General features: G+C 37.2%; 1 protein-coding gene across 3 annotated transcripts in view; it reads left to right on the plus strand.

The window, feature by feature from the left end:
• The window catches only part of LOC129360430 (ecto-NOX disulfide-thiol exchanger 2-like), a 179,717-nt gene that overhangs the window by 89,173 nt on the left and 62,619 nt on the right, over window positions 1-27,925 (plus strand). For all 3 annotated transcript variants that reach the window (XM_055030641.1, XM_055030642.1, XM_055030643.1), the window contains one exon: window positions 25,985-26,116. In XM_055030641.1, the coding sequence (XP_054886616.1) occupies window positions 25,985-26,116 (132 nt within the window). The remainder of the gene's footprint in view (window positions 1-25,984; window positions 26,117-27,925) is intronic.

Raw genomic sequence — 27,925 nt, forward strand, 5'->3', positions numbered from 1 at the left:
TAATTTTCATCTTCTTAAATAAATTGATACATGTAAATAACCACATTCTAAGTTTTTTGCTTATTGTAATTTGACAGGCATCATATATATATGTGTGTGTGTGTGTGTGTGTGTGTGTGTGTGTGTGTGTGTGTGTGTGTGTGTGTGTGTGTGTGTGTGTGTGTGTGTGTGTGTGTGTGTGTGGGTGGGTGCGTGTGTGTGTGTGATGTTCCACATAAAGACTGCTGCCACTGAAGTCTGGCTCCATTTCTGTGCCGTAACAAATAACTGTGTGATAAAGCTTCACCAAGCAGAACATTTGGCCTTTTCTTGAATGGGTTTCATCTAACAAGGTTGTTAGACGGGAAGAAAAAGTGCTGAGTAGTGATCAGAGCAGAGGTGTATTTTCGAACCTGAGGCCTGTTGTATGGATTCATCCAGAGCATTTTTAATACCGACATTGCGTTGATCAAAATCGATCAAACTTTTAACACAAATGCCAATTCACAGGCAATAAGAGAATTGTGCTCTCACCAATCAAATCGCTGATGCATTAACCTTTCCTGGGAGCCAAGTGAGGGGGGATTGAATAAAAATGCTATTGATTCTTCAGGCGAAAGGTTAATGTCATTGAGCTGAGGAAAATAAGGATGCTAGTTGTGTTGGTTGGCTGTTTTAATACTTACCAGACAGCTGCTACAGCATTATATCACATGTAGCAGGCATTGTGATTCAGTGTGTATTTGTAATTGATATGCTGAGTTTTTCTGCGGTACAAAACATTTTCAGAGTTTGGACGTCAAGGCAGGCATTAGTCCTGTGAGGGAGAGAGAATGCTTTCCTCTTTCTGATTTACTGGTAGTTGTTGTGCTGCTGCAGGTGGCTCTGGCAAAGAAACAATGCCAGACTGTCCAGCTGAAAAGGTAAACCTGGCTCAGTGGAACAGTGTCTGAAATGATGCCAAACATACACATTCAGGTTTCTCTGTAAGATTACGGTGTTGCACAAGAAGGGCAGTTTTACTCCTGATTGTCGTTACCACTGGAACAACAGTGACTTGTTGTTGTAAACCATTCTGTTATGCTGTGACATCTGCTGGAGGTATTTTAAAGGCGAGACCTATGAGGGAAATCTGTTCTCAGGGTTCGTATTAGAAATTGTCAAAGCTATTTTGTCAGTACAAGGTCTGTGAAACCGTGCAGTTTATACCTGATCTCTTTCCCTCTCTGGCCTTCTTGTGATAAATGGTTTTCAGCTTCACTGAGTTTCTCTTGTGTGGAGCACCAAACACCAGAAAGATGCACTTCGCTAAACTGAATGTCGGCTCATGTTCTCCTAGAGTGCAGTAAAAAAGTTTCTGGCATTATGTGCTCCAGGACTTTTAAATTTTTTTTTTTTCAGTGATTTCTTTTTGTTAGATGATAAATTAAAGCCTAAAACAATGTAGTGTGGTGTAATTCATAGTCAAGCAGCAGTTAAACAGTAGAAGATAAATAATTCAGCAAGATGTTAAAACTGTCACAGATGACAGTCATGATGTATGACCAGGTTGGTGTCTCAAAGAGTTCTGTGTGAAATGAGAATTACTCTGCTTTTTTTTCATGCTGTGGTGGAAGTATTTAATTTCTACTGCAAAGTCCCTCAGTTAAAAGAAACCATATAGCACCATTTATACACGGTAATTCAAATAGCTTTGAAGAAACAAAGGAAGAGAGATAACACATTAGAAACGCAACGTTTGCATTGAAAGCACAACACAGTTGTACTAAACAGAAATGTGTTTGAGCTGTAGAAGATAGAAACTAAAGGCTAACCCTCCCTTGTTCAGTTCAGAAACGGAGTGAGCATGTCTTTGATGTCTATTTAAGCAAGACCTTTCAGTGCTTTATAGATCATTGAGAAAACATTAAACACTGTCCTACTGCTAACAGCAGCAGTAGGATAGGTAGCCTTTATGCTCAGTCACTTTCCTCTCTATGTTCTCCTTTCAACTAAATTTTCATTGATAAGCTCCAAAGTTTTTAAAAGTATCCTGTAGACTGATAACCCCGGTCTTGTAAATGTATATATAAAAAAAACACCAAGCCTACTGTGAAACATGGAGGGGGCTGCTTTGCTGCATTTGACACAGAGAACTTTGAGTCTGTCCGGTGAAGTCTCAAGCATCCTGGAGTAAAACACACCGCTCAGTTCTAGGGTTAAAAATGGGGGGAAAGGTGTTCAAGAATAACTCTAGCAAAACAAAAAACATTAGACTATTCCTAAAAGTCTGAGATCAGATTTAATCTTTTTGAACATTGTTAGACATATCTAAACATTTCAAGACACCATGTTTCACTAAGCCCAGCTACTATTTGTAAATGCAGGAAACAGATGGTTCTCTGATCAGATTCTATTGCTATACAGTATCTAATTAAAGAGAAATATGTCTTTCTAATTCATTTTATTTGCTTAACTATTCAATATTCAATTTAATCAAAAATGACACAGTAGTGGGTCATATTCGGTCAGTCAAACACACGGCAAACAACCCCGCTACATTCACACCTACGGGTGTTTTAGAGTGTGCAGGTAACCTAATAATCATGCTTTTGGACTGTGGGAGGAAGCCAGAGTACCTGGAGAGAACCCACACTTGGATGGGGAAACCATGCAAACAGGAAGCCTGAATTAAAATGTGTGAAACATGTCAGTTGTTTATGTCATTCCAGATGTATTTATTCATACCGTGCCTCTATAAAGGTTTATTCTGTTAGTCTTACTCTGTACTGCTTAAGTGTAAATTATGTAATCTGAATTTACAGAAATTCAGATTACATAGGACTTTCTTGTTGCAAGGAAACAGTGCTACCAACTCCTTCCCTCCTCTTATCCAGCATGGGTTACTTTCTCTCTCTTACAAGAGTTCAATTGTTTCCACGGCTGCTCTGGGACAGATAAAGTCAGTGCAGAATCTGTGTGTGTGTCTCCACGAACAATGTGTCCTCCTCGATGAAATTGTTCAGCTCATAGAAGGATCCTTTGATCCGAGTTGGAGCAGAGTTATCTGATCCTATAGTCTTGATCTCTTCTCCTGATGATCATCAAGGAAGGAAATTAAATCCCCATTCATCTTTTGTCTTGTTACTTATCTCCAGTATGTATTTTCTTTTTTAATTGTGTGGCCAAGCTCTCCACCACTTTCCTGCATGCTTCAGTGGTCTGGGATTTTAACGCTACATCTCCTCAACTGGCAAAGCCTACAAATGTGAGTGCTAAATAATTTAAGGCGAAAGGGCACTCTGGTTGTCTGTAGACTCCAGCTGAAACTCTCTAAAGATCCAAATATATGGCCTCTTTGTTTGTTGCATTTTATTTATTTATCGTCTTTCATGATGAAAAGAAAAAAGATTAGAGATGTGCACGGCCTACTTGGATTTACTCAAAGTATCCAACCATATGGGAAAAATATAATGCCTCATGAATTACTCTTTCTTCCTGATGATGACAATCTGGTTGTTTTGAGGGTTCTAGGATTTCAAGGGTCGTACTGATTTATTGGTCAGTGACTGAACTTTTAACAGTTTCCAGCATTCAAAAATAAAACCTGTGTTTTCAGGCAAGTGAAAACAATATTCCTGCATCAGAGCAGCAAGTTTGTATTGATGGAGAAACTCCTAAACATTTACAGTGCGTCTCAACATTGTCAGAACAAGTTCAGTCGTGAGGATTAATCCATTTTTAGCTGTTCGAAAAATAATCAATTTGTTTTCGGATTAAGTCTTCCAGATGGAAAACTATTGTCATCTATTGCTGTGTGTTTGTGAGGGTGGAGAGATGAGGGAGTAACTACCGTGGTAACAGTAAACGCAATCTGAAAAAACTGTAGCTGTGGTTGAGGAATAATCTGGAAAACATTTTTCTGCCCCTTGTTAGAGGCTGATGTTGCATGCCAAAATTTTCAAGTTTATCTAAGGATTTTTATTTTTATAGAGTATGAGTTTCTTGCTAATTCATTTTTTTGTGTGTCATGACTTTTCACTCAGTATCTTGAATCTGGTAGAAGGCTGCAAGTTTTTGTTCTCATTTGTTTAATTTAGACGTTTTCTCAAATTTTGCCATCTTTAAACTGGTGACGAGATTTTTTTTTCTTGTTTTGCAAAATAGAAAACCTAGATATTTTTTAATATATTATTTCTTCATCTAATATTTGCCAGTTCATAGAAATCTTAAACAATAGCATCTCAGATGAATGGCACTTGCATGCTTAGGTGCCTATACATGTGTAATGAAGGGCTCTAATCTTGTGTTTTTCTTTAAACCACTCCACCCTCTGTTGAAATAAATATGCCATTTCCTCTTGAGTGCATGTTCTCCAGAGGAAACGGCTGGACCAAGATTCAAGGGCTCAGATGGTTCAATTACAAATGTAAGAGCTATTGAGAGGTTTTATCTACAATGTTTCATCAAGCCACCAGCGACTCTCAGATCTCTACAAGTCTGAGGTGGCCCTAAAACACCAAAGCAGAAACACTCACCCAGATAGGTTGAATTACTTGATGAATTATTTATCATGTTGATGCAGATAAGCTTTGTTTCTACCACTAATGGAGCAAAATTTTGCTTCTGCTAGCATTTGTAGATGTTTGAACTGGACTGTTTAGTCCAACCAGACAAGGTTTTTCTTTCAATCTTAGAAATCAAAAGCAACTTTGGCCATTTGTGTTTAAGTAGGAGTTTAAATTAAGTTTTCAAGTGGAATCTAAATGACACAAAAAGGAACCTGAGCATGGAAAAGAGTAGAATCTGCAGGGATCTCCTTTTATTTCTTTTCTGACTGGCACTGCGCTCTCAGCAGCGTATTCATCACCGTCACCCTGCAGCTCTACTCCCCTTCGATCAACACCTCTCCTTCTCCTTCTCCGTCTGTCTTCCCTTCGAGCCTCCAGCGGGGTTAACTGATCCATACCAGCTGCTTCTCACTGCAAGACATTAAGACTACAACCAGTTTAATGAGCATGTCTGGTTCCCCTCCGATGTCATCCTGTTCTCTTTTATTACCGGTCTGTGCACATGTGCTTTTTCTATAGAGGTTTCTACAGCCAGGTGGAATGTCATATTTTAGATATATTCTTCAGCTGTACAGTGTGAAATCAGAGCTAGAACTTGTTTGTTTTTCTCGGGAAGGCAGCGCTCCACCCCTGCAGTTTTTTGGCCTACTCCCCAATGGTCGTGTGGAGCATTGTTTGTCAGAAAAGTTGTTTGTGCTTGCTTTACAGCTGCACTTCATCAAATATTTCAGCAGTTGTCTTATAAAGAAGAAACTGCAGAGATGAGAAAAAACAGGAGAGGTTGTGACGCATATGTGCATCGCTAAATGAACTGCTGTGGATTAGCTTTTGAGCTGGATTGGGAAGTGTCGTTGCTATATTGAATCTGAATTGTTTCATTTGTATGTTTTTATAACAGAAGATTTTTAACAGTTGCTTTTGAATGCTTGCTTCACATTAGGCTGTCCTCAACATAAATTGAGTCAAACTAAACAATGTCTAAGAATGGTGCTGACTACTCTGACCAAAAGACGTCAAGAAATGCAAAAAGTATGGTGGAGAACCTGTGATAATGAAGACCCCATTTCTCTCCAAAAACCTAAGGTTGGTGTATGGCATGAATGTAAATAATGATAATTTAAATACATAATAATTTAAATAATGAATTTGAGCCTCCTTTGGGTCTTTTGGTAGGGTAGTGGCCCATAATAAAAGGCAAAATCAACACACGATTCACCAAACAGTGTGTCAATCTTTTTCCAAAGTTGTTCCCAGATCTAAATCCCCCCTGTCCATTAAGATGAAGTGAAGAGATGAATAATTTTCAATTTTTACACATTTTCCCTAAACTTCCAGCAAGTGTTCCCAGATCCTTTAAATTCAACTTTACTTTTTGCAGTAGTTAAAATTTACTTAAAAATTGGATCTTCCTACTAAACTGTTGCATTAATCTTATGATGCGACAGCTCCCTTACGGTATTCAAGTGTCAACAAAGCAGCAGCAGCTCTGCTAACTGCCTCCTGACCTTCCCTTGGTCTGTGTTGCCCCTCAGCTGTTTGGATTGTATAAGTAGAGATAATTAGTTTCATCTGAACTTGATAAGGTTTAAAATTTCATAAGTGGTTTTTGTGTAATAAAATGGAAAATTAAATAATAGTGGTAATTCTAGATGAATGCTGTTGAACTTGATAAGTATTTGTTACACGGTTCAATCAAATAAGTTGGGAACATTTTTATATTTTATGCAATATTTAGCACATTAATTTCCTCATCAGTCCATTTAATTATTCCTATATTGGTTACTAATTTTGGCAGGATCTGTTTTCCGTACATTACAGGCGGTGTGAGTCTGTGCTGGTGTGGGATGTGACACAGGGTTGCAGGAAAGTCTTTGCTGCAGGCTCATTGTCATTCCAAGCCAAGTGACGAGACTGTTCATCTGGAATCTGACGCATTTCTATACCTGAGGGTTCTGTGCTATTCATGCACTTATAGCTTCAGTCAATCACGGTGCCTTAAAGGAAAAAATGAACCAGTAAAATAACCTCAGCTTCTTCCCATTCATTGAGAGTTAACAGAAAAAGATTCCCAGGAACAAAACCCATTTCATTTATTCAACATTTCCTGAGTCAGAGGAGGTCACTGTCTGCTTGAACACTGCATATGATCATAAGTGTCAGTCCGTTCTATATGTACGTTCTTTTTCCCCATTAAATTTTATGAACAATCATGATGGAAACTAAATCTGCCTGTTTGCACCTCATACCTTTACACTGAGTGTAAAGGCATTACGTGATAGCATTCTCTCTCATTTGTCTAAACTATCGCTCAATATTGAGGTCAAAATTTTATATCAGTATTACAGCCGGCATTGAATATAGTTTGATATTATCGAGATTCTGATATATAGATCACTCAGTAATAAAAATAACAATTAGTGGTGCTATTAACTGTGCCAAGAACAACTCATGTGGTAAGAAGGTATAGCAAAGCAGCTATAGGCAGAACTTTAGTAAAAATGACTTAGACCAGGCAACAAAATTTATTATTGATATTTGTGACAAACTAACTCAGAAGGATATAGCATTTATAGAAACACAGATTATCATTGTAATTGTTCTGGTAATAGGACCTAGCCTGTGATTCTGGATCATGTTTTTATTCATAGAGAGATAATTCAGCTTCAAGTATTTTTGTAAGCAAGGATATTCATGTAAAGATGCTGCAAGGGAACAGAAAAGGGTGTGGGTCATGTCAGAGGAGCAGCAGCCCCTGTTATCATCCAGGAAATTTAATTGAAAAGAAAACATTTAAAAGGAGATTTATCTTCTTTTTTTTCAATATATAATTGACATAAACATATTACTAATAATGGTCAGGTTGCAGTTGTTGAAACTTTTTAATCTTCCTAAATAAGTGTCTCGGTTTTCTGCTGTTTTCTCTGCTGCACTGCAGAAATGTGTCCCCATGTGTACTTTTACATGTCTAGTTTTAACATCTTTTATAACCTTTGCTGTTCAGTCTAGACACACACCCGGCTGAGGTTGAAAATGAAAGAATTTCTTTGCTTTTTAGTCGTCAGCTGTCAAAAAGCTGCTAAAATTTTGGCAGCTCTCAGGAAGTGTGGAGTCTTTCTGGGAGGCTTGCTCTTTAGAGACCCGGTTATTCCTTCAGCCCTTCTTGTCACAACATTGCTCTGGCAGTCATTACTGCCATGACATACTCAAAGAAAGCTGCCTGGATGAAGAGGCGTGGCCCGATAAGAACCCTGGCAAGTTCACTGAGCTGTTGACATTTTCTCGCTGCTACTCCCCTGGTTCTAATTGGCTGCCGCTGATAAGATTCCCACGTTGTAATTTGCAGCTCCTGATAAGATGCTGTCACCTGCTGCAGATGACAACGGCTCAGCCGTCACAGGGCGGACAGGGCCAAATCCAGGCCCTGCACCTCATTTTCCAGAGACTCTCTTGCAGCGGGGGAATATAGAGTAGATGCAATCAGCTTGTTTGTTAATACGATTGAAAATTTTATTTCATGCCTATTTTTCACCGCCTTCAACATGTGCTGCTTTAACACTCTCCCTGTCAATCTTTGCTTAGAGTTAGAACTACATTAATTTGTGAAAATGAGTCTTGTAATTCTCTGTTCCAGTGGAAATTGAAAATGATTTAAATTAAATTGATAAATTAACACAAACTGTAAAGGTGGGTTAAGAGTTTTGTCTAAATAATTGTTAGTCAGGACCTTAAACTGTAGCTGCATTAAACTTTTAATAAGGGATCATCATATGCATATGTGCTTTACTTTTCTATACAGCAGTGCTTTTTAGCAAAGTACTGAATTCTTAAAAAAAAACATCCTTATTGAAAGATTTAGTTAATAAAGTAAACAAATCCAAAAGATTATGAAGTTTACACTGATATGTTTAAATTAATTTTCCTACAGTAAGACTTAAAAATAACATAATTATAGTTCTTAAACTCAACCTTAGATGCTTTTTTCAAACAACTATGGAAAATGTTTGCGCCATGTCATTATATTTGGCTGTATTTGCTCAGTTGAGGTCAGCAGATATTTTTCAGCGATAAAAAAATCTGTTCCTGTGTCGACAGCTTTTGAAGATACGGTAATGAGTATTGCTAGGGGAAAATAAACAAAAAAACATGAACAGGCGTGAATCTATGTGTGTAGTAGATGTGTTGTGGCTGAAGAATTCAATTCATTTTACTTCCAGTTAAATCCTAAATTTATTCACAAATATAGATACAAAATGTTCATTCACCCATTTCTGATGGGAAAGTAATGCAAAACATCAGACGATAATAAAATTATACAAAAGAACTATCATTCTTGAAAAGGTTTTCAATTTATATTTTGTTAAAAAATGTCAGAGATTAATCTGAGACATCAGTGGTAAAAAAAAACAAATCAAACAACAAATCATAAGCAGCTTTCTGCATGTTTCTGCTGATATTTTGACAAGTTATCTTTGATAATGAGCTTCAAGTCTTTTAAAGTGCAAATAGTTTTTGCCATCACTTTCATTTTTGTTTCAATTTTCCTTTTTTGACTAAAGCTGAATATTTTCTAAAGATTGTTTGACAATTTTGTGAGTTTAGGTTCAGTTTTAAAACTTTATCTGCTTTTTTTGTTTCTGTTTTCTTCTACTTTGATAAAACATCTTGTCTCATAATTTAAATCAGTTTGTTATTTAGTCAACGGATATGTTTTTCTTAAACTTATGATGAAGTGTGACAAGAAACAGCTATTTTATTGTCATAAACATACAAATTAAAAGTGAAAATCACTTTTTTTTCTGCTCACTTTATCGTCTTTGGATTGGTTGAGCAGCTTAGTGGTTGTCCTGGGGACAGAGTACCCATTGGTTTCTTCAGGCACCAAGAAGAAACAGAGACTTAAAAGAATGGTTGATATATCCATATATGCTGATGTGTCATATGTTTTGATGATGGACCTGTTCTTTTAATAACTACGCAGATGTTTGCAGCTTTGTGGTATTTGTCACGTCACATGAAGAAACTAGGACATTTTTTCCTTCTTTACTGAGGAAATCCACTCCATCTGATCTTGTTTTTAGGCCGAACTTGAACATTTTGCAGATGTTTTTTGCCGGCAGAAGTAGCCCATAGTCTCGTGGGTAAAAGCAAAAACCGCTGATGAAGACATTTTTTGCTCTATTGTCTCCTTATCCTTAAAGTCGACACAATTAATATACTCAACGGTCGCCCTAAAAGTTTTATCTTCTCTCTTACCTTATCTCGTCTCTGCCCACCTTAAGCTGCATTCTGCATGTGTCTGTATCATTTTTTTATAGATCTCAAGGAAGTAATTAGGCTTCTGTTTTTAGTTAATGGAATCCACAGAAAGCCTTGTCTGGCAGGCAAACTACTTGATGTGAAATTTGCTCCGGTCCCCAGAGCTTGTGTAATGGAAGGGCATGTGGGTGTGTGCGAGTTGGATGAAGAGGATATGAGACAAACGCCTTTGCCCACAGTTAGTGCTGGGAGTCAGGGAGGCAGACCCGTCTCTGGAGTTTCAGCGTGAAGCGCTCACCAGCAGCATGCCGGCTCATTCAACTGCAATAACGTAATAAGTTGCGACTTTGAAGCCGGCAGATGTATTTATAGTGTCCTCAGTGATCTTAAACAGTGTTTGTCAAAGTTTTTGATGATTTTCTTTTTCCATTGGTCTTTGTCTGCCTTTTTGCTCATTTTCAGATTTCCATCTCTCCACTTTGAGAACTATATGTAACTATGATCATCATTCAGGCATAAAATCCACTTAAAATTGAGGGATGAACTAGTTTTGACAACTTAGCAAAGAAGCTTTTCAAATTAGGCACCAAAATGATCATCCTTTCGTTTAAGAGATTCATTTAAAATATCGTATGTGACTTATCACAACATTGAAAATGGCTAAAGCATAATGACACAAAATAAATATCATTGTTGAGTTTTGCAACTCATAGGCTGTCCTGGAGCAAATATAGTTTGCAAAGGAGTCCCAGTATTTCTAGGTTTAGGAACCACAACTGGAGATGAATAGTAAAAATCTGTGATTATTTGTGACACTTACAGCTGCTTATATTAATAGTTATATACCTTATTATGCTTTAATACACATTGAAAACTGTATTAGTTCTATCCAGAAGCTAAAATCTACAGTCTTCCTTATTTCCGTTCTTGGCAGTACTCCAATCAGGGCCAAAAAGGTCAGGCAATATTGTGTCAAGTAGCATTTCGCTAAGGTATTTCAGCTTCCAAAGCTGCATTTGCTCAGCTAAATATTTTAGATTTGCTCTGCAACAAAAATCCACAAACAGAATTTGGAGCTACAACACACAGAAAAATATGTAAATATTGAACCAAATATGGGTCACCAAATACTGACCCATAAGTGGTCCACTGTTGTAATGATTACATCAACATCCTCAGCTGAAACCCCTGATGCATTTCGATACCAGTGAAGTCGTAAAGTCAAATGCACAGTTTACTAAACCAAGAGAATGGATTTCACATACGTATATATTTAGTTTATATTGGCCAATTAGTTGCCATGGTTGGGGCTGGACTGGAAATGAACAAAAGGGAAAAGCTGAAAAGAAAAAAATGAGAAAAATGTTGAAAAGGCAACCGAAACAAAGGGAAATAAACTTTATTTATAACCTCTTTTATGTCAACACAGAAATGTCATTAAAATGTTTGTTGGTTTCTACATTTATGTCTGGAATGAAATTCCCTTATATTGAACCACAAGTTTAAATTTTTGTTTAAAAATGACTCATTGGGCATTCCTTTTATTTGCAAGGAGACTCCGCTATGATGGTGTTTTTCTGTTTTAATACTTAGACAGTTTGCTTTGGGCCATTTTCAGCTGTTCATTAACCATGACCACCAAAGACTCCCCCATATTTCCCACACCTCTCTAAAGCAATCCATCTCCACCCACCAAACAACACTAAGCCTACAAACTAACAGTCCTCCGAAAGCTTTGACTAGCATGAACACTGACAGTCCCACAACTTTTTTTCCCCCGTTTGGGGACATATAGTCTCCACTCCTGACAGATCAAACTTCAAAGCAGACAGAAAACAGACCTAAAGAAACGTTGCAGCTTGTTTTTTTTTCCCTCTTAGGTTGTCAAACTGTCCTTCAGGCGTCAATAAACACGTTCAATTTATGTCTCTTGTACTGAGCAACGATTTGCCTTTGTAGTGACTGCCTGTTAAACACCAAACTCCTTCAAGGCTAGTAACCAGATCCAGGCTCCTATGAGAAACTCACACTTTATGCAGTCGAGCGATGCTTACAGATCCGGGTTAAAATATTAACCATCCATGCGATCTTCAGCCTAAACACGTGAGATTTATGTTTTCTTTCTGCTATTTTCTTTAATTTCCTCTTATTTAATATTTTTATTATATCTTTGCTGCTTTATGCTCTCCTGACACACCGAGGAGAAAAATTAATCAGCTCTTCCGAATTTAACTCTTGGTCACTCAGGAGATTTCTGCCCGTTAACCGTAAGATGGTTAATTTCTCCAATGCTCTGTTTCTTTTACTGCTTTGCCGCCACTCGTAAAATAATTAATCTCAAAAGCTGGGGATTTGCCTTCAAGCTCCTGTCTCAATAATGATGCTAAAACTGAAGGCAAATTAATGTTGGAGAGGGTAAACAAAGCAGAACGTGTATAGTAAACAAACACTGAGAATGTTTATGGTATGTACTATAGGATTATCTAGACCATAACAGAAAAAGGAGAACAATCTAGAGATTTGAAGGTTTATGCAAGGATGTTAAGTCACAAAGAGAAATGGTTGCAACGTTTTTCACACCTAACTTTAAGGAATTTTAAGTTGTGATTTTATATTTTAGCACATCTGCTGAAGTTAATGAAGGTCAAAAACAGATGAAAGCTGCACTAGCAAGCTGTAGGAGATCCCAATCCTTAATCTCCTCACAGAGACAGAAGTATCAAACAACACATCAGTGGGCTAAACGTTAAATCCAAGAAGGCTAATCTCTCCTGGCCCTGCTGTTCTGAAGAGTACTAAGCACTTACAGAAACTTTGCTCAAAAAAGACTTTTTTTTCTCTTTTTTCTCTTTTTTTCGTCTTTGAATTGCATTACATGTGGGATCAATTAAACTGCACAGCTGTTAAGATTCCCCATTAGGTTTAGAAATCTCTGAAGTGCAAATCATATTTTGGTTTATACCTCATGCACTGTTTTTCACCTAAAACACTTGGATTTTTTTATTTATTTTGACCGGCAAAGCTTGACTCATTTTATTGATCTTTTTTCTGTGCTTCGAGTTTCTGTATTGGAGGCTTTTTCCCCCAGATATATTGTTGAAGGCTGTGCCAACTCAGAAAGCACAAACAGCACTTGTTATTCGTTTTTGTCATAGTTCAGGACTGAAAGCAGTCTCGTACTTATGGCTATTTGGAGGCATTATAAAGTATCAAAATATGAGAAAAATCAAAGGTACAATGGCACCTATTTGTACTGACAACATTTGCACCAACTCTCTGCAGAGTGGCTTTCATGCCTCAAAAGCTCTTTGGATTACAGTTCAGACAGATGGTTACTGGAAATATGGGAGATGGGAAAATCTCCAGCAAGTGATTAGCTTCCACTTAGAAGAATGGATTGTTGCCTCAAGATCAGGGAAAATGTAAACGTAAACATTATTTGCATTGCTTTAAACTAGAGGAGAAATTTAATCTATACTTGTTTATATGTATTATTATAAGATCTTGAACATTATTTTAATTAATCTGCTGTAATATGTCTACTGACGACTGGGATATACAGCGCTGAGCACAGAAAAGCAGATGTCAAGTTCTAACAATATCAATGCTTGAATGACCTTACAGCCTCAGTTTCCCTGTCATTATGAATCTCAGTAAATTAGACAGAAAAGTTCAGAACCCTGTCAGTTTTTTGCAGGTTGCTGCCACTCAGCTAAATAATTATTAATTCTAGCTTTCCCCATGATATGTTTCCACACACTTCCAGTTGCTTGATTGTATCAATATTTGGACTTGTTATAATCTGAGAAGGAGCATGGTGCAATAAGTAAGCTAAAAATAATAATTACTGATCGCAATCATAATATCTGGTGTGAAATGATGGAAAGATGACATGTAATCTAAAAATCATGACATATGTTTTTTGTTGTCTGCTTTAACTGAACACATTTGATCATAGTTAATTTTTTACGCCATATAGACACTTCAGTTTGTCTCCCAGATAGAAGCGTGAAGCTATGCAGCATTTTTATTTGTTTTTCTAAATAAACTGTTAGAACTCTATGATTCTTTTCTAAAATAGTTCACATTACTCTTGACAGACAAAGAGCAAACACAAAAAAGTGGGAATCCTCAAGGCTCTCTTCTCGAGCCACTTTTATTCAATATCTACAGACGACAGGGATTTTTCCATAGAGCATATCTAAAATTTCTGAAAGAAAATGGGTTGTTGAATACTGAGGGTTCACTGTATATGGTTATGGAGTGCTATAACATATTTTAGCATATGTATTATGTTTGCTAATGACACATACGTTTTTATTTGTGTCCACAGTCACTAAATAAGTTAATTTTGATATCAGTTTAGTTCAGATTCTCTCAACTAGACCAAACAATTGTTAACGTCACAAAGCTTGCTAGAAACAAGGTGTCTGTTTGAACTCCAGCATTTGTTTTAGTTTTCAAATAAAGTTTATTTCTACATAAACTAATTCCAGGAAGGACCAGAGATTGTTGGTTTTTCATTTTGTGCTTTTCCCCTTTCTTGGTCATTTGTAAACTAAACCTTGAAAGATGAATCAAAAACATAACTATTAATGAATTTTACTCTATGTTCCCACCATATGTTTACTACACTTATGATTAAACCCTGATAGTGTAGCATTGCACCTTGTTTGCATTGCTGCACTATTTCATGTATCTGTGCTGTAGCTTCGTCAATATAAATGCTGATGAGATGCTGCAGCCAATTTCAGATTGGTCTCTGCAAGCTGTCTAATAAAACGGAGAGCATTCTTTATTGAAGCCTTGTTACATGTGCTTTAAATGCATGCAGAATTAGATGTACTTCATCAGGTTTGTTTTTAAGCTCTTAACTATTGCATAAATTGTTGGCTCAGGTCCCTCAGGACTCATGGCGGGTTTTATCTTCTCCTTCTGCACAGCTTGAAATAATCAAATAGCCTATTGCGTCTGTCCCATTTTTTTAGATTGATGCGCTAGTAATGGTCTACCTCTCTACATCTGTACCATCAAATTGACTTCTCACAAATCACTATTTAATGATGTGACATCTTGGCTACTTTTAAGAAATATGTCAGAATCTGTCTCCCTGCTTCTCATCTTCTCTCCAACAGAACAGTCAAATAGGTGCTTTCCATCCTTTGCAAATTAAAATGAGACAATTTCCCTTCTGCTCTGTAATGAGATCACCAGGTCTTTGTGTCTTTAACCCCTTTGGTGTCAGTGTGAGCTGGGTATTTTGAATTAAATGTGCATTGACAATGTGCAGCATAATTTGCTTCATCAAGCTTGATAAACCTGCTCTGGTTCATTATGTGCATATTAAATTAATAAGACAGCAGTTTCATGTCATGGGTTAGGGGTTTGACTGATAAGTTAGCAGCTGATAAAGAGACACATCTACTCCAATGTATGTTCTCCACATGTCCCCGCTGTGTTGTACTTTTCTCGCAGATGTCGCAAAACTGCAGAACAATAATCAGTCTCTTGGTGATTGGCTGAATCTTCATTGCTGTCAGTGAATACAGAAGGATGTCAGCCACATCCGCGAACATGTTCGTCTCAGAGCTCATCATTCCTACAGATCAGCAGCAGATGTTTCGTGACAAGATATGGTCAATCAGCTGGCTACTACATCCTGTCAGACTGCCAGTGCCTTCGTTAGCGCCACTTTCAGGTGTAAAAACATTCACATCTTTTTTTTTTTTGTCATTATGTGGAAAATTATAGTGCTGAAAATGTCTGTTTTGTTTTGTCAGAAGTAAGCTTGTTTCTGAAGTCTTAAAACAATGGCTGCTGTCACATTTATTTAGTTTCAACAAAATTTAAGTTTCAAACCATTTGCATACAGAGAACTTGATGGTGCAGCAGCTCAAGCAGAACCAGAGAAGTTAAACACCCATCTGCACATATATGAGAAGCTGCATCCCTTTAAGTCCTGTGCAAACACTCAAATTCTCCCCTCTTTTCTTTTTACTTCGCTTCAAAGCAGCAAGACTTTGATGTGTGCTTTAAAGTTGTCTTGATGAATATTTCCTCAGCGTCCTGAACGTCTTTTAGAGCTTTTCTTTGGACTCTGGCTTCTGTAGCTGTAACATCCTAGAAAAAAATTTATAAAATGTAGTTCTAAATATAGTTTTCAAGATGGTTCAAATTTTTTTTATTTGTTTTAATTTATTTAACATATTGTTTTATTTGTTCTGACTGGAGACAAACAAATCAGAGTTTTACAGCCTATTGCAATCTGGTGTTAATATTTACACTAGAATAAGTAATTTGTGAGTTTCTGAGCAGCTCGTTACTATTCAGAACCATTGAAACAATTAGGATCTTATGCAGTTTCAAATATAGAGGAATTTAATGACTAAAACGAATTTTATGCTCCATCTTGAGCCTGAGTTTGCTGGGTTTAGTCAGAGGCAGACTGCTGCTGATACTTGGACCTCACAGTTCAGCCACTATCTGCATGACTCAAACATCAACTTTTCAGAACTGCCTTTGGTTTTTTTCTGTTAAAACTCTCTTTTTTCCACACATGGAGCGATACAAAATCTTGTATTACAGCCTCTATTCAGAACCTCACATCATTATCATAACACATTATTCAGAGAGCTTTGATAGCCTTGATGTGGGGACTTTACAGCCCTGTTTGTAAGCTTTTTCTCTTTTTCGTGTGGTTTTATCTCTCATTCCTTTTCTCATCCCAAGATATCTGAGTAATCTGTTCATGTCCGTCTCTTCTCTCGGTCCGATAAGGCGCGGAAGAGCTTTCGCCTTTTCAGGAGCAGATGTTCCTCCTTGACAGCATTGACACAAACACAAGGGCCTTTGCTCTGTTTGTATAAAATGCCTCCTGATAAGGCAGCTGAAATTGAGGTTGTTTACTACAAGTAATCTGCCTATTATGAGGGTTTGTAGTCTTCTAGACTCCTTCTTCGTGAGATTCATGTAAATGTTGAATGTCAATAGGACTTTTTCTTTGGCTGGTTGTCATTTCAGAAATAAACAGCTGCTCAGCATCATATGTATGCACAAGCCTAGTACACATTCTTAGATAAAAAAGGCCTTAGAAGATGATTTTATCATTTTATTGTGACAAATGTAGCTAGCAGAGCTGCTTTTGTTGAACCCAAAACTAATTCAATTCAAATGTAATTTATCTTTCCCAAATGGAGATTAAATATTGCTGTATCTCAAGATACTTTGTGCATCGAAGTGTCTTGAGAGAATCATTGTGGATGGAGATGCTGTCATTCTGACAACGTATCTAAAGATGCCTCTGACTGAAGACAGTTGTATGATGCTCTCACAGATCGGATCTTACTTATTTTCATAGTTAGGAAAATCCTGTTTAAATGGTAAACATTGTTTATGCACCATTTTTAGCAAATGAAAAACAAATTTATTAGATATGTATATTTCTGTATAACTGGAAGAAAAATGTATCTGGTCAAAAATATTTGTTGTGAATTGTTGTTATATAAATGAATTTAATATAACTGTTTTGAATCCATCCATGCAATCTCATTCCATTTGTTTTTTTGTTATTGTTTTTTTTCTGCCAATTTTATGTTCTAAAAAAATTATTTTTGATGTGTCTAAGTGATTGATGTAGGTTCTATTGGACTGTTTGGCTTCCTATCAGACTCTCATCTTCTCTGATTTGGTGCATGGGCTCATAAACTCCTAATAAATGTTTTAAACTACTTTTGTGACGCACATAAACAGATCACATTCTGATGAGGATCTCTGTGGGTCATGGGTGTGAAATTGTGAATTATTTCACTTCTCCAGGAAAGGTTTGTTTTGATGCCCTTGGACTTTGATTGACTGTTGCAGTCAATTGAATAGCATTAAATATGCATTAGTCCTGGACTAAGGAATTGACAGTTCACCTTTGCTGAGGATTGGGTTCATGTTGGCTTTTGCAGTCCTAATTTTGTAGCCTGTCATTTAACCTTTGGAACCATCAAATGGGCTTGGTGTCTACAGCAACCAAATTGTGAAACACTGAATATGATTTGCTTTCTTAAAAGTTTCTTTGTTGCAAATTTCCCTTAAATTCACTTTAAAAACTGCAGAAAACTCATGCAGGATGTCATTTATTTGGTCATTTAGTTTCTGGATTGAGGCAAGTTTCGAACAGTTTCCACTGAAACAAACATGCAACGATTTAAGACAAACAGCTGATTAAATATTACCGTACTAATTTCCTAACGTACCTGAATCTCATTATTTCAGAGCCAGTCTGGCTGAAGTGAACTTGTCAACTTTGCTTTTCCTTTTTATTAGCAGAACATTTTATTTAAAAGAATGAAACAGAAAAGTATGCATCAAACTCTAAAATCTGCATAATGTAGTTATTTCTCCGTTTTGGACAATTTTTTCCAGTTTTTAGTCGCTGTAATGAGTTGAGGCAATTAAAAAAATAACAGCAGAGGGAGATCCTCTCCAAGTTTATTCCCTCCTTGAGGTCAGACTGTCTTCTGGCTTCTTCTGTCCTCCTTACATCCTCACGTTATTGTCACCGGTGTATTATAACATTCAGGGGGCTCCTCACTGTGCTACCACTAATCATCAGACCCCTAGCAGCTTCATCTTAATTAACAGATCAAAGAACTGGAGAAAAGGGCAGTCATACATTATTAAACAGACACTGAAAATGTGTACCTTAATAAAAAAAAATGGATCTACTTTGAAAGTGTTTCCATAAATAATCAGAGATTCTTATGAAAATGCATGGAGGTTTTCTTTTTTCTCTTTCTCACCACCTCTGATACTCACAAACACAAACACGCAGACTTGCATTCAGGAGAAGATTAAGGTCAAAAAAGGTTAGCGAGGCTTTCTGTTTGTGTGCATAAGTATGCAGACTTCACACAGTCTTTCAAATGGAAAATGCCAGACTTCATCTTTAATACTATGTGGAAGGCTCAGGAGTCAACGGCAAATATTCAGAGATTTATTCATTCTTCTTTGGTTCAGGGGCAGGTAGGGAAATTTAATAAAGTTAATCTGTTTTCTCAATATTGAATTTTGATCATTTCACAGCACAAGATCTAATAATGCTCTAGATGCAAAAAAGAAGAAAAAAAACTGGAGAAACCCACAAAGTCGACAAATAATCAGGATTAAGACAAAGACAAAAATACTGCTATAGTAATCTTAATTAGATTAATAAGACGCATGAGACGGATCGTTGTCTGCTAAAATAGAGAACCAAGTGAGGGTCTCAGTTAAATCCGGTGAAATATGTTGCAAAATATTGAACAAGCACCAGTTAAATGTAATGGTTGCTGTAAATATGCTTGTTCTATTTAGTGTTTGCTGTCATTATGAGTTTGATAAGCTAATGATGAGTGGTTAATCCTAAACAGGTCCTGTTAAGCTCTATATTTCACTGCTAAGAAATGAATATTAATATTGTTTCCACTTTTTTACATGTGCTACAGCCTGAGAGGTTAATATCATATTATCTGTATATTTTGGGGTGGTTAACTTTTTAAATTGAGAAATAAAACTAAAATCATATCCAATAAAATACATTTAATGGAGTATTTTATTGCTTTGATTAATATTAGGTCCTGAAATGGGTCACTGCAGTAACATTGATTTTAATACTGTCTGGAAGGTGTTTTGAAAAACAAGAAGTGGTTGTTAAATATGATAATAATAATAACATATTTTTTCTTTTCCATCCTTGCAATTACCTCCCTTGTCTGGAGCTTCGCCATCCTGGTCATTAATGTCTAAATTAGGCGTTGGCATGGGTTCCTGATTATATTGTTTACTTGGAAAACACACATTTCTCCCACAGCCATGCCCAGCCAGCCACCACATTGTTAGCCACAAAACAAAAGGAATACAAAAGCAATCTCTGATGTATATTTCAATTCACCTATTGTCTTCCTATTAATTCAGGGTTTGGTTACAAGGGCAACAGCCTAAGCAAGGAGACCCATACTTCCCTCTTCCCTACCATTTGGCCCAGTTCCTCTAGGGAATGCCAACACGTTCCCATTCCAGCTGAGAAATATAGTCCTCCGGGTTTCCTCACAGTGGATTGTTACTGGAACACCTCATCAAAGAGGCATCCTAACCAGAGGCTCTTCTGGCTCCTCTCGATGCAGAGGAGTCGCTAAGGGAGAGTACAGATACCTGTGGAAGAAACTCTTTTCTTCTGCTTCAGCCCTCTATCTTGTTCTTTTGGTCACCACTCAGACCAAAGATGAGGGAGGGAATATAGTTTGACCAGTAAATTCATCTTTCAGCTCTGCTTTCTCTTCACAGAACAGTGCAGACATTGCCCCAATCCACCTCTAACTCCCGTTTTTCCCTCATTCATGAAAAAGATTCTGATAGACATAAACTTCTTCACTTGGGGAAGGACCCCGTCCCTGACCCAGAGCGGGCACTCACCCCTTCTGTACAGCGACCATTGAAAACAATGGTCGCTGTATTAGGCTTTCAAACCACTCATCTGAACCTTTAATATAATATATAATGATAATAGGTATATAATAATAGTGGTCAGCTGGTTTTGCTTCTGTATGCACTGTACAATGATGCTTTAATTGCCATGGGCAATATTCTAGAAAAGACAAAGGTGTTGTTATTGACTTAAAGAAACCATTTGGTGCATTCTGGTTGGTTGTGCAGGAGGCTCCACTTCTGCTTTTCAAAGATATAAGGCTTTATGTGCCATTTCAAGAATAATGGCACATCCTTTTGCAGGCGTTTTCACATGTGAGTTAGGGGATGTGGCCAGCAGCAGTTTATTTGGATTTAAAGCGACAAAATCAGTTCATTCTGAGATGAATTCAAAGCAGTCAGAACTGACCAGACTAAAATAAGAACAATTTTGTGCAGAAAAATTTAAAGAACATGTTTTGCATTGCCCAAAGACTTATCTTAACCTGTTGAAGAAAGCATAATAGGTCACCACTACAGAGTTTTTATGTAGAAAGTTTGGTGTTTCTGAGTGGTGAGGAGTAACGACAGATATCTCTGTGTAGAGAGAGAACAGGATACATGAGCACTGGCCACTATTAATGAGCTGACAGAAGTAACAGTCACTCATTTAAAGCTCCCTGAACTTAGACATGTTGTTGCTGCTTTTTATTGCTCTGAATAAATGCTTGATTAAATGTTTAGACAAGAATCTGGGCTGATGTTTTTTTTTCCACTAATGATGTGCCTGTCTGTGTTAAAATGCTGACTTATTCAGCTGACCGTGTTCATTTTCCAGTTTTAGGAAAGCAGAAACCAGTCAATACTCTTCTTCTTGTTTTGTTTTTTTTAACCAAAACTTAAAGACTGACTGAATAAAATAGTTGCTGTTTTTAAGGCTGGTCTTCTGCATTTCATCAGCTGTTGCTGTGTATGAACGTGAGCTCGAAATGCTTCCATCATTTCACCTGCTTCCTTTGTCATTCTCTTACATCAGCATCGCAACCCCCCCCATTAAAGGCAACGTTTTCTTTCTCATTTTATCTCCATCCCTAATCTCTTTCGGTCCCCCTTGAATTTACTCTCCAGGGACCATCATAAATCTCTGGTTAGCTGTTAAAACCATGCACATTTTAGACTAAATGGCCCCCAGCGTCTTTCTCTCTCTGCCTGCTGTTGGGGCTTACGGCCAATGGGCCTTTAAATGACTTAATTTCCTATCTACCTCCTGGGGGAATTTTAGGGAAGCTAAAAGCTGGTCACATCCTGCAGAGAATGAGTATCAGGAAAGCTTTGGGCTGGATGGGCCCGAGCTGAATGGAAATCACTATTGCTTTAATTGCCATGGGCAATATCCTGAATGCAAACAATATACTCTGGTGGTAAAGGTTGCTTTCATACAGGTGGCCTGTGTTATTCTCCGAACGTAGTTTGACTTATAAAATCTCTTTATATAAACATTTTAATCTCAGTAAATTTGAAACGTTAATTTAGTTTAGCCAGCTTCTTTAGCTGTTTTGTCTTTTTGACTCTAAAAATATTGACTCTGAGTCAATATGAACCAAAATAAATGCTTAGGTACATCACTGTGTTTGAATAAATCTGTGCATTTCACTTTTTAGTTAAATTACTAAAATAAAATGAATTTGTCTAATATTTGGTTTTTAAAATCTCAAAAGGGATTATCCAGATCACTTTTTAATGTGCTAAAATATGTAGCCTAATGAAAGCAAGACACATATTATTATCCTGTTCATTTTACTGTATTTCGAAGCTTTGCATTTTGAAATGGTGTCAGCCCATCCCATGAGAAAAGGGGGAAGTATGACCTCTGCACCTCTATTTAAATGCAGCCAAGCTTGACCAGATTGACTTATTAAGTTCCAGTCTTCAGAGCTCCACATTTAGATCTCAGTGTCAGGAGGTCTTGGGCTACACATGCTAAGTTTGTTCCAATTGTGTTATTAGATTTGGCATTTGCATGAAACAGTCATTTCAGCTAACAGCCGAAAATCTTTTTTTTTTTTATTATAATTATTATTTCTATTGATTCTTCTTCTATCTTTCATTTACCCTTGCTCTGAGCTCTTCAGCTGGATGTGCATGTTAATGGCTTAGCTAAGACCTCATCTTCACGTTTCATTGTTGGATATTTACTGACATTGATTTCCTTATTGACAGCTTTTGCTGCTGGTTCTCCTTTCCGCCAAGGTGAACCTGTGTGCGTCTATCTGTGTTTTCATGCATTTGCAGCCCCTGTGTGTCCGCAGCTGTTTGCTATTCCTTACTGGACTCCACATATCAATCCATGAGTGTCACATGGCACGTTTAGGGGACTAAACTGTTGCCCTCAAGGGCATGTTGTCATATCAAAAGTACTGAGGGGTGAACATGCACAGGTTCACCTCCCAGAATACAATATGATCAAATAAATGAGATTATTGTGAAAATAGGAGAGTGGATTGACCACTGATGTGTGATTCTGTGTGGTGAAAACAAATTGGAGTGGAAAATGAGAGACCTAAATGAATGTGTACTGCAGTAGACACATGAATTGTGGGATGAATGGCTCCAATGGAGACTTTGTCAGCAGGGTCAAGAGGCTAGCATAGTGGAGATAACTTGACCTCCACTTCAAGAACACTTGAACATTTCTGACTGAATCGATTAAGTGCGTGGGACTTTAATTTGAGCTGCACAATCAATATGTACTCTATATGTCTGGTGAGGAACTAAAATGGATTCTGCTTCTGTTTTTATCTAGCAACCTATTAGATAAAATAATAAGTGGGATTTATTATATTTTTAGCTTGCATTTTGAGAACAGATGAGCAGAATGTTTTGCAGCAATTATTGGTGTTTAGTGTTTCACTGGCTTTCAGACAAATGGTTTGAAAAATTCAAGCAATATTAAAAATTATTATTTATGTCAAGCTGTTTGCTTGTTCGTTCCAAGCTGTTCCAGAAGTCACACATGATGACTTGTTTTAATAAAATATGCTTAAGGAAAAAGAAACAACTTCAAAAAACCCTCAAATGCAGGATTTTATCTGCCTATCCATTCAGCTGTTCATCATCCATCAATTTTTGTCATCCATCCATTTGTTCACCAATCCATTTATTGGTTTATCCATCCATCTTCATCAATCAATTTGTTATCCATTTACCATCTATCAGTAATGTGTATTTCATCATCCAGCCATCATCCATTCATTGATCATCCAGCCATCATCCATCCACTTATTCTTCATCCAATCATCCATATATTATCTATAATTCATCATCCATTCATCTGTCAATCATCATTCATCAATTTGTCAATCATCTCTCCATCTTCTTTCTCTTCATCATTCATTCATCCATCATCAGTCTGTAAATTATTCATATTATGGACACAATTTATTCTAATTTAGCTTTTAGGGAAACTAAAGGACTTCTCTAACCAGAAGACATCACCTGTCCAACTGGGAGTGAGTGTACTCACAAGCTCTCTGGAGAGTCTGGTTAATGTACTGTAAAACTGTAATAAAACAGCTATAAAATAGCTCCTCAGTGCTCCTCTCCTCCTTCATTTTAACTCCTGGAAAAGTGTCCCCAGTTAATAGGGCTGCGTTCGTTAACAAGCCTGTGAAGTCCTCGTCAGCAGCATTATCACAGCGACACACAGGCATGCTTGGTTTTATCAGGCCTCTCTGTGGCAGCGACAGCAGACAGCTCTGCAATTAGTGACTCAGAGAGAAGGCAAAGAGGCAGACAGCATTATTACACATTGCCAGCTGTGTCTCAACACCGAGAATACCAATATATTGGCTTGTGTTCAGACAGAAGCACATACATTCATACCTGTTGGCTCTAAGGTGTGCTCTGCCTGAGACCTTCTGTAGAGTAAAGTGTGTGCAGAGTGCAGCTCTTCTCATTATTAACAGTTGTGCTTGCTTTGGCATTGTAGAAGAGGGCAGTCTGCCTTGGCCAGCAGTCACAGCAATTTACAGGTCTGTCAGAGAGAAAGAGGTCGACTAGAGGAGAGAATTAAAGAGCATTTAGAGCTGTGAAATAGACTGCAGACAAGAAGAATGAGCTGCCAGTTGACATATGATGTGTACATGTTGACCTTCTTGCAGGGGTTTTATTGTGCAGTCCTGAATGCATTTGCTTTATTATGAAGCACTCGAATGCACAAACTCTGGTGGCTGTTGGTTTGGCAAGATGTGTGCATAATGTAGAAGATAAATAGAAGATTTATCAACATTTTAGTTACAGACTGTCTGAGGAGTAACTAATGGCATCAGGAGTTATGCTTAGCACCATAATAATCTAGTTTTAGACATTATTTTCTGTGGCCTGCAAAGAAAAGCAGAGCAGAGGATGCACTGCTGTTCATTTCTATGTTATTACTAATCTAATCCCATTCGTCAACCTTTACTTGTCCAAAGAACATTTTGAAATTGAGTTGAAGCTATTCCTCTGTGATACAGTATAATTTCCAGTGGGCTCTCAGTGCTAGTCACTGAGACAGGAAGTGTCAAAAGGCCGGCCAGCTGAAGCTACCAAACAAACAGCAGCACTCAGATTCTCCGTGACAGTACTGTTGAAATCAGTGTTCAGAGACTGACTGCAAACTAGCGGTGGCCTCCTCTCCCCTCAGAGAACAGACAAAGCAACAATTGTGGGCTGAAAACTGACTTTAAAACACTGTCACTTCAGCTTTACACTAACATATAAATTCTGAAAAGTCATTTTTACGCTGTTTAATTTAGGCTTCTCAGGTCTTTCTTAAAAGTATGGAACTTTATATTTTTTTTCCAAGAAGGATATTAGTGCTTTATGTGGTAGCTGATTGCTAGATTAACTATTCATCTCAATAACTCTCTCATTTAATCTTGATGCTAGATTTTCACTTTATGGTAAACTTTAGTAAAACTACCTTTTTACTTTTTGGTATTTCCACAAAATCTGATCTGATTGTATTTTTGGAAACAGGAAAGCAATAATTTCATCTCCTTTGTTGGTAAATATCTCCACTATGACATTGGTCATATTTACATAAATCACACATGTGATTTTGGTAAATACATATTTGAAGATTCACTTAATAATTTAAATTCATTATCAAAAATCATAGCAAGCTGGTATTAGCTGATTAAGTAGTCAGGCTGTTTGCTCATGTAAGCAATCTCTAGCTGTTTTTCACAACCAGAAATATTTCAAAATGGAAAAATTATGTTTTCTTGTAAGCCATTGAATTTGTAGTTGCTTTCTCTCAGCCACTTGACCATTAGTGAGCAGCAACACACTGGGGTTGTGCAGAATCTCATTTTTCTGTGCTCCAGAAGAGAAAACATTCTTCCCTGGCATTTTATTAAACTTTAAACCTTAAGAGCTGCATGCCTGAGGGGTTTTAGTGTTTTTTTTTTTGTTTGTTTTTTTGAGCCGTAAGATTTTAAACCTCAGTGTACCTTGACACCAGTAATATGGCCATACCTTACTGTTACTGTTATGATTAACTTAATGAGGGTTTGGCCCCCGTACAGGATCATATTTTGTCTATATAACATCAAGTTTTTTTGATGTGATGAAATGATGCACATTATTAGGGTTTAAAGGCTTTGCATAGGAATAAGTCATAAAATGAGGTGAATACTCTCCTATTGAAGTCATACAGTCATTGGTGATTCAGGCTGTTTGCTCGTTTGACGAAAAAAAAATATATTTTTTTGTTTTCTCTGCAGAAGGGATCTGTAACATGACGATGGACTCCAACTCGATGACGATGCCCATGTCTGACCCCAACCCCTGGGCAGCTGCTATGAACAACATGGGGATGCCTCCTATAGGAATGACAGGACAGCCACTTCTACCAGGTACAACTCATTTCGTTCCCATAGTAAATGTCCACAATTCAAATGTGAACATCATTTGGGTTTAGAGTATTTTCAGACGATAGATTTTTATCAAATATCCAAATTTGTGAATTAATAATCTGATTAGTAACCCGTTCAAAAAGTGGAATAATAATGGAACTGTGCAACTGTGTTCATGTGATACATTCAATAATTATCTAAATAAAAGCCCCAGTATTTTCTTTCTTAATTTTCATCTAAAAACATTGCTTAATTTCCAAAAAAACTATTTAAACTATGCAATGGTTAGTTGTTTTTAATCTCATTTGGTTCGTCTAATGGAAATATTGGATTTTCATACCAGCTGAAGCGGGGGTTTCTCAGTATACACCACTGTCTATGCTTTGTTCTCTGACATCTCCTGTGGTTTTGCATTAGACGGTGGGGGAAGCACTCTCTCTCTCTCTCTTGTGTCTGTGCTACTCGTATAAAATAAATATGCTGGAATAAGCAGGATGAGCTGAGTCATCAACGTGGAATTGCAAGCTGGTAATCAGTTATGCTGGCACATGCAGGCAAGCGCTGACTGACGGAGGTTGATGTGACTCAATTGACGCTGGATCAGAAAAAAGAAGCAGGACTTTGCTCTTTACAACTATTACCATGCAGGGCCCACACAGGGCAAGCAAACTGTTTTATTTGCTTTCCCTTGCATACAGACCTATTCAATAGATTCAAATATTATTGAAAAACATTTTTTTTTCAGAAACTTTATAAACTAACACACAGACAGATGTTTGAAAGTCTTTATTTCTGATGAGGATTTTCCACGAAGTTATTTATAAAACACTTTGCACTTAGACAGTGCAGGTCAAAGAGCAAAGATGAAACATGAAATCAAATTGTATGCAGACATCCAAGACAGAATTGTCTGGAGGCACAAATGTCAGTCCAAAATAATTTAGTTCATGTTTTAACTAAATTATTAGGTGAAAAGAAAAGTTTTTCTTTTTGAGCTGGAGCTGTTTTAATGTGGTTCAGATGCATGAAAAACGCTAAACTTGCCCTTTATAGCGTCTTCAGATATCAAATAAAGGTTTCACAGATCTCACACAGAATTTTAAATATCCTGAAAATGTTATTGAATAATCTAATCCAAGTACAAAGTGCCTGAGATTCATAGTTCTTAGACTAGAGCTGATTAAAGATGCTCTGGGTAGTGAAAAATAAGGCGGAATTGCCCTTTAGCCATTTCTCGAATTGGAAGATGCAATCAGAGACCAACTTCCTCTGTGTGGCATTCAATCAATTCTTCAACTTCATCCACAGCATGGCCTGGATGACTCTCCTGCTTTCATGTTGTCTCATTGTAAAATTCCACCAATGAACACACAGAAAGTTTCCAGAACTTTCCAGAGAATTAAAGATTTTCAAAGAATCAAGCTAAGCTAATGAAGTTCAATAGATCGTGTTGGCCCCGCTGGAAGGACGAGTTTGACAAAATGGTGACATTGTATGAGCACGGATCATACAATGGTGTGGTATTAGAGTGTCTAAGTGTCACTAAGTGTCAATATTTAGTGACACTTAGACCTTTAAGTGTCACTAAATATTGAGTAAGGAACATCCACATTAGGCTGCCACACCACGTTAGCTATAAACACAAGAAACGCATTTAACTAATTATAAACTCTAATAACTTTTATTTTAATGATTTCATGATTTATTCATTTGTCCTGTACATACATTTTTACATAATTCCTGAGCACATCATCCTTTAAGAATCATATTGTTGTTTTAACCCAAACTCTGAAGTCACTCGGATGTAGC

The sequence above is a fragment of the Poeciliopsis prolifica genome, unplaced genomic scaffold (assembly GCF_027474105.1).
Source record: "Poeciliopsis prolifica strain line A6 unplaced genomic scaffold, Auburn_PproV2 SCAFFOLD006, whole genome shotgun sequence".
Classification (NCBI taxonomy): Eukaryota; Metazoa; Chordata; class Actinopteri; order Cyprinodontiformes; family Poeciliidae; genus Poeciliopsis; species Poeciliopsis prolifica.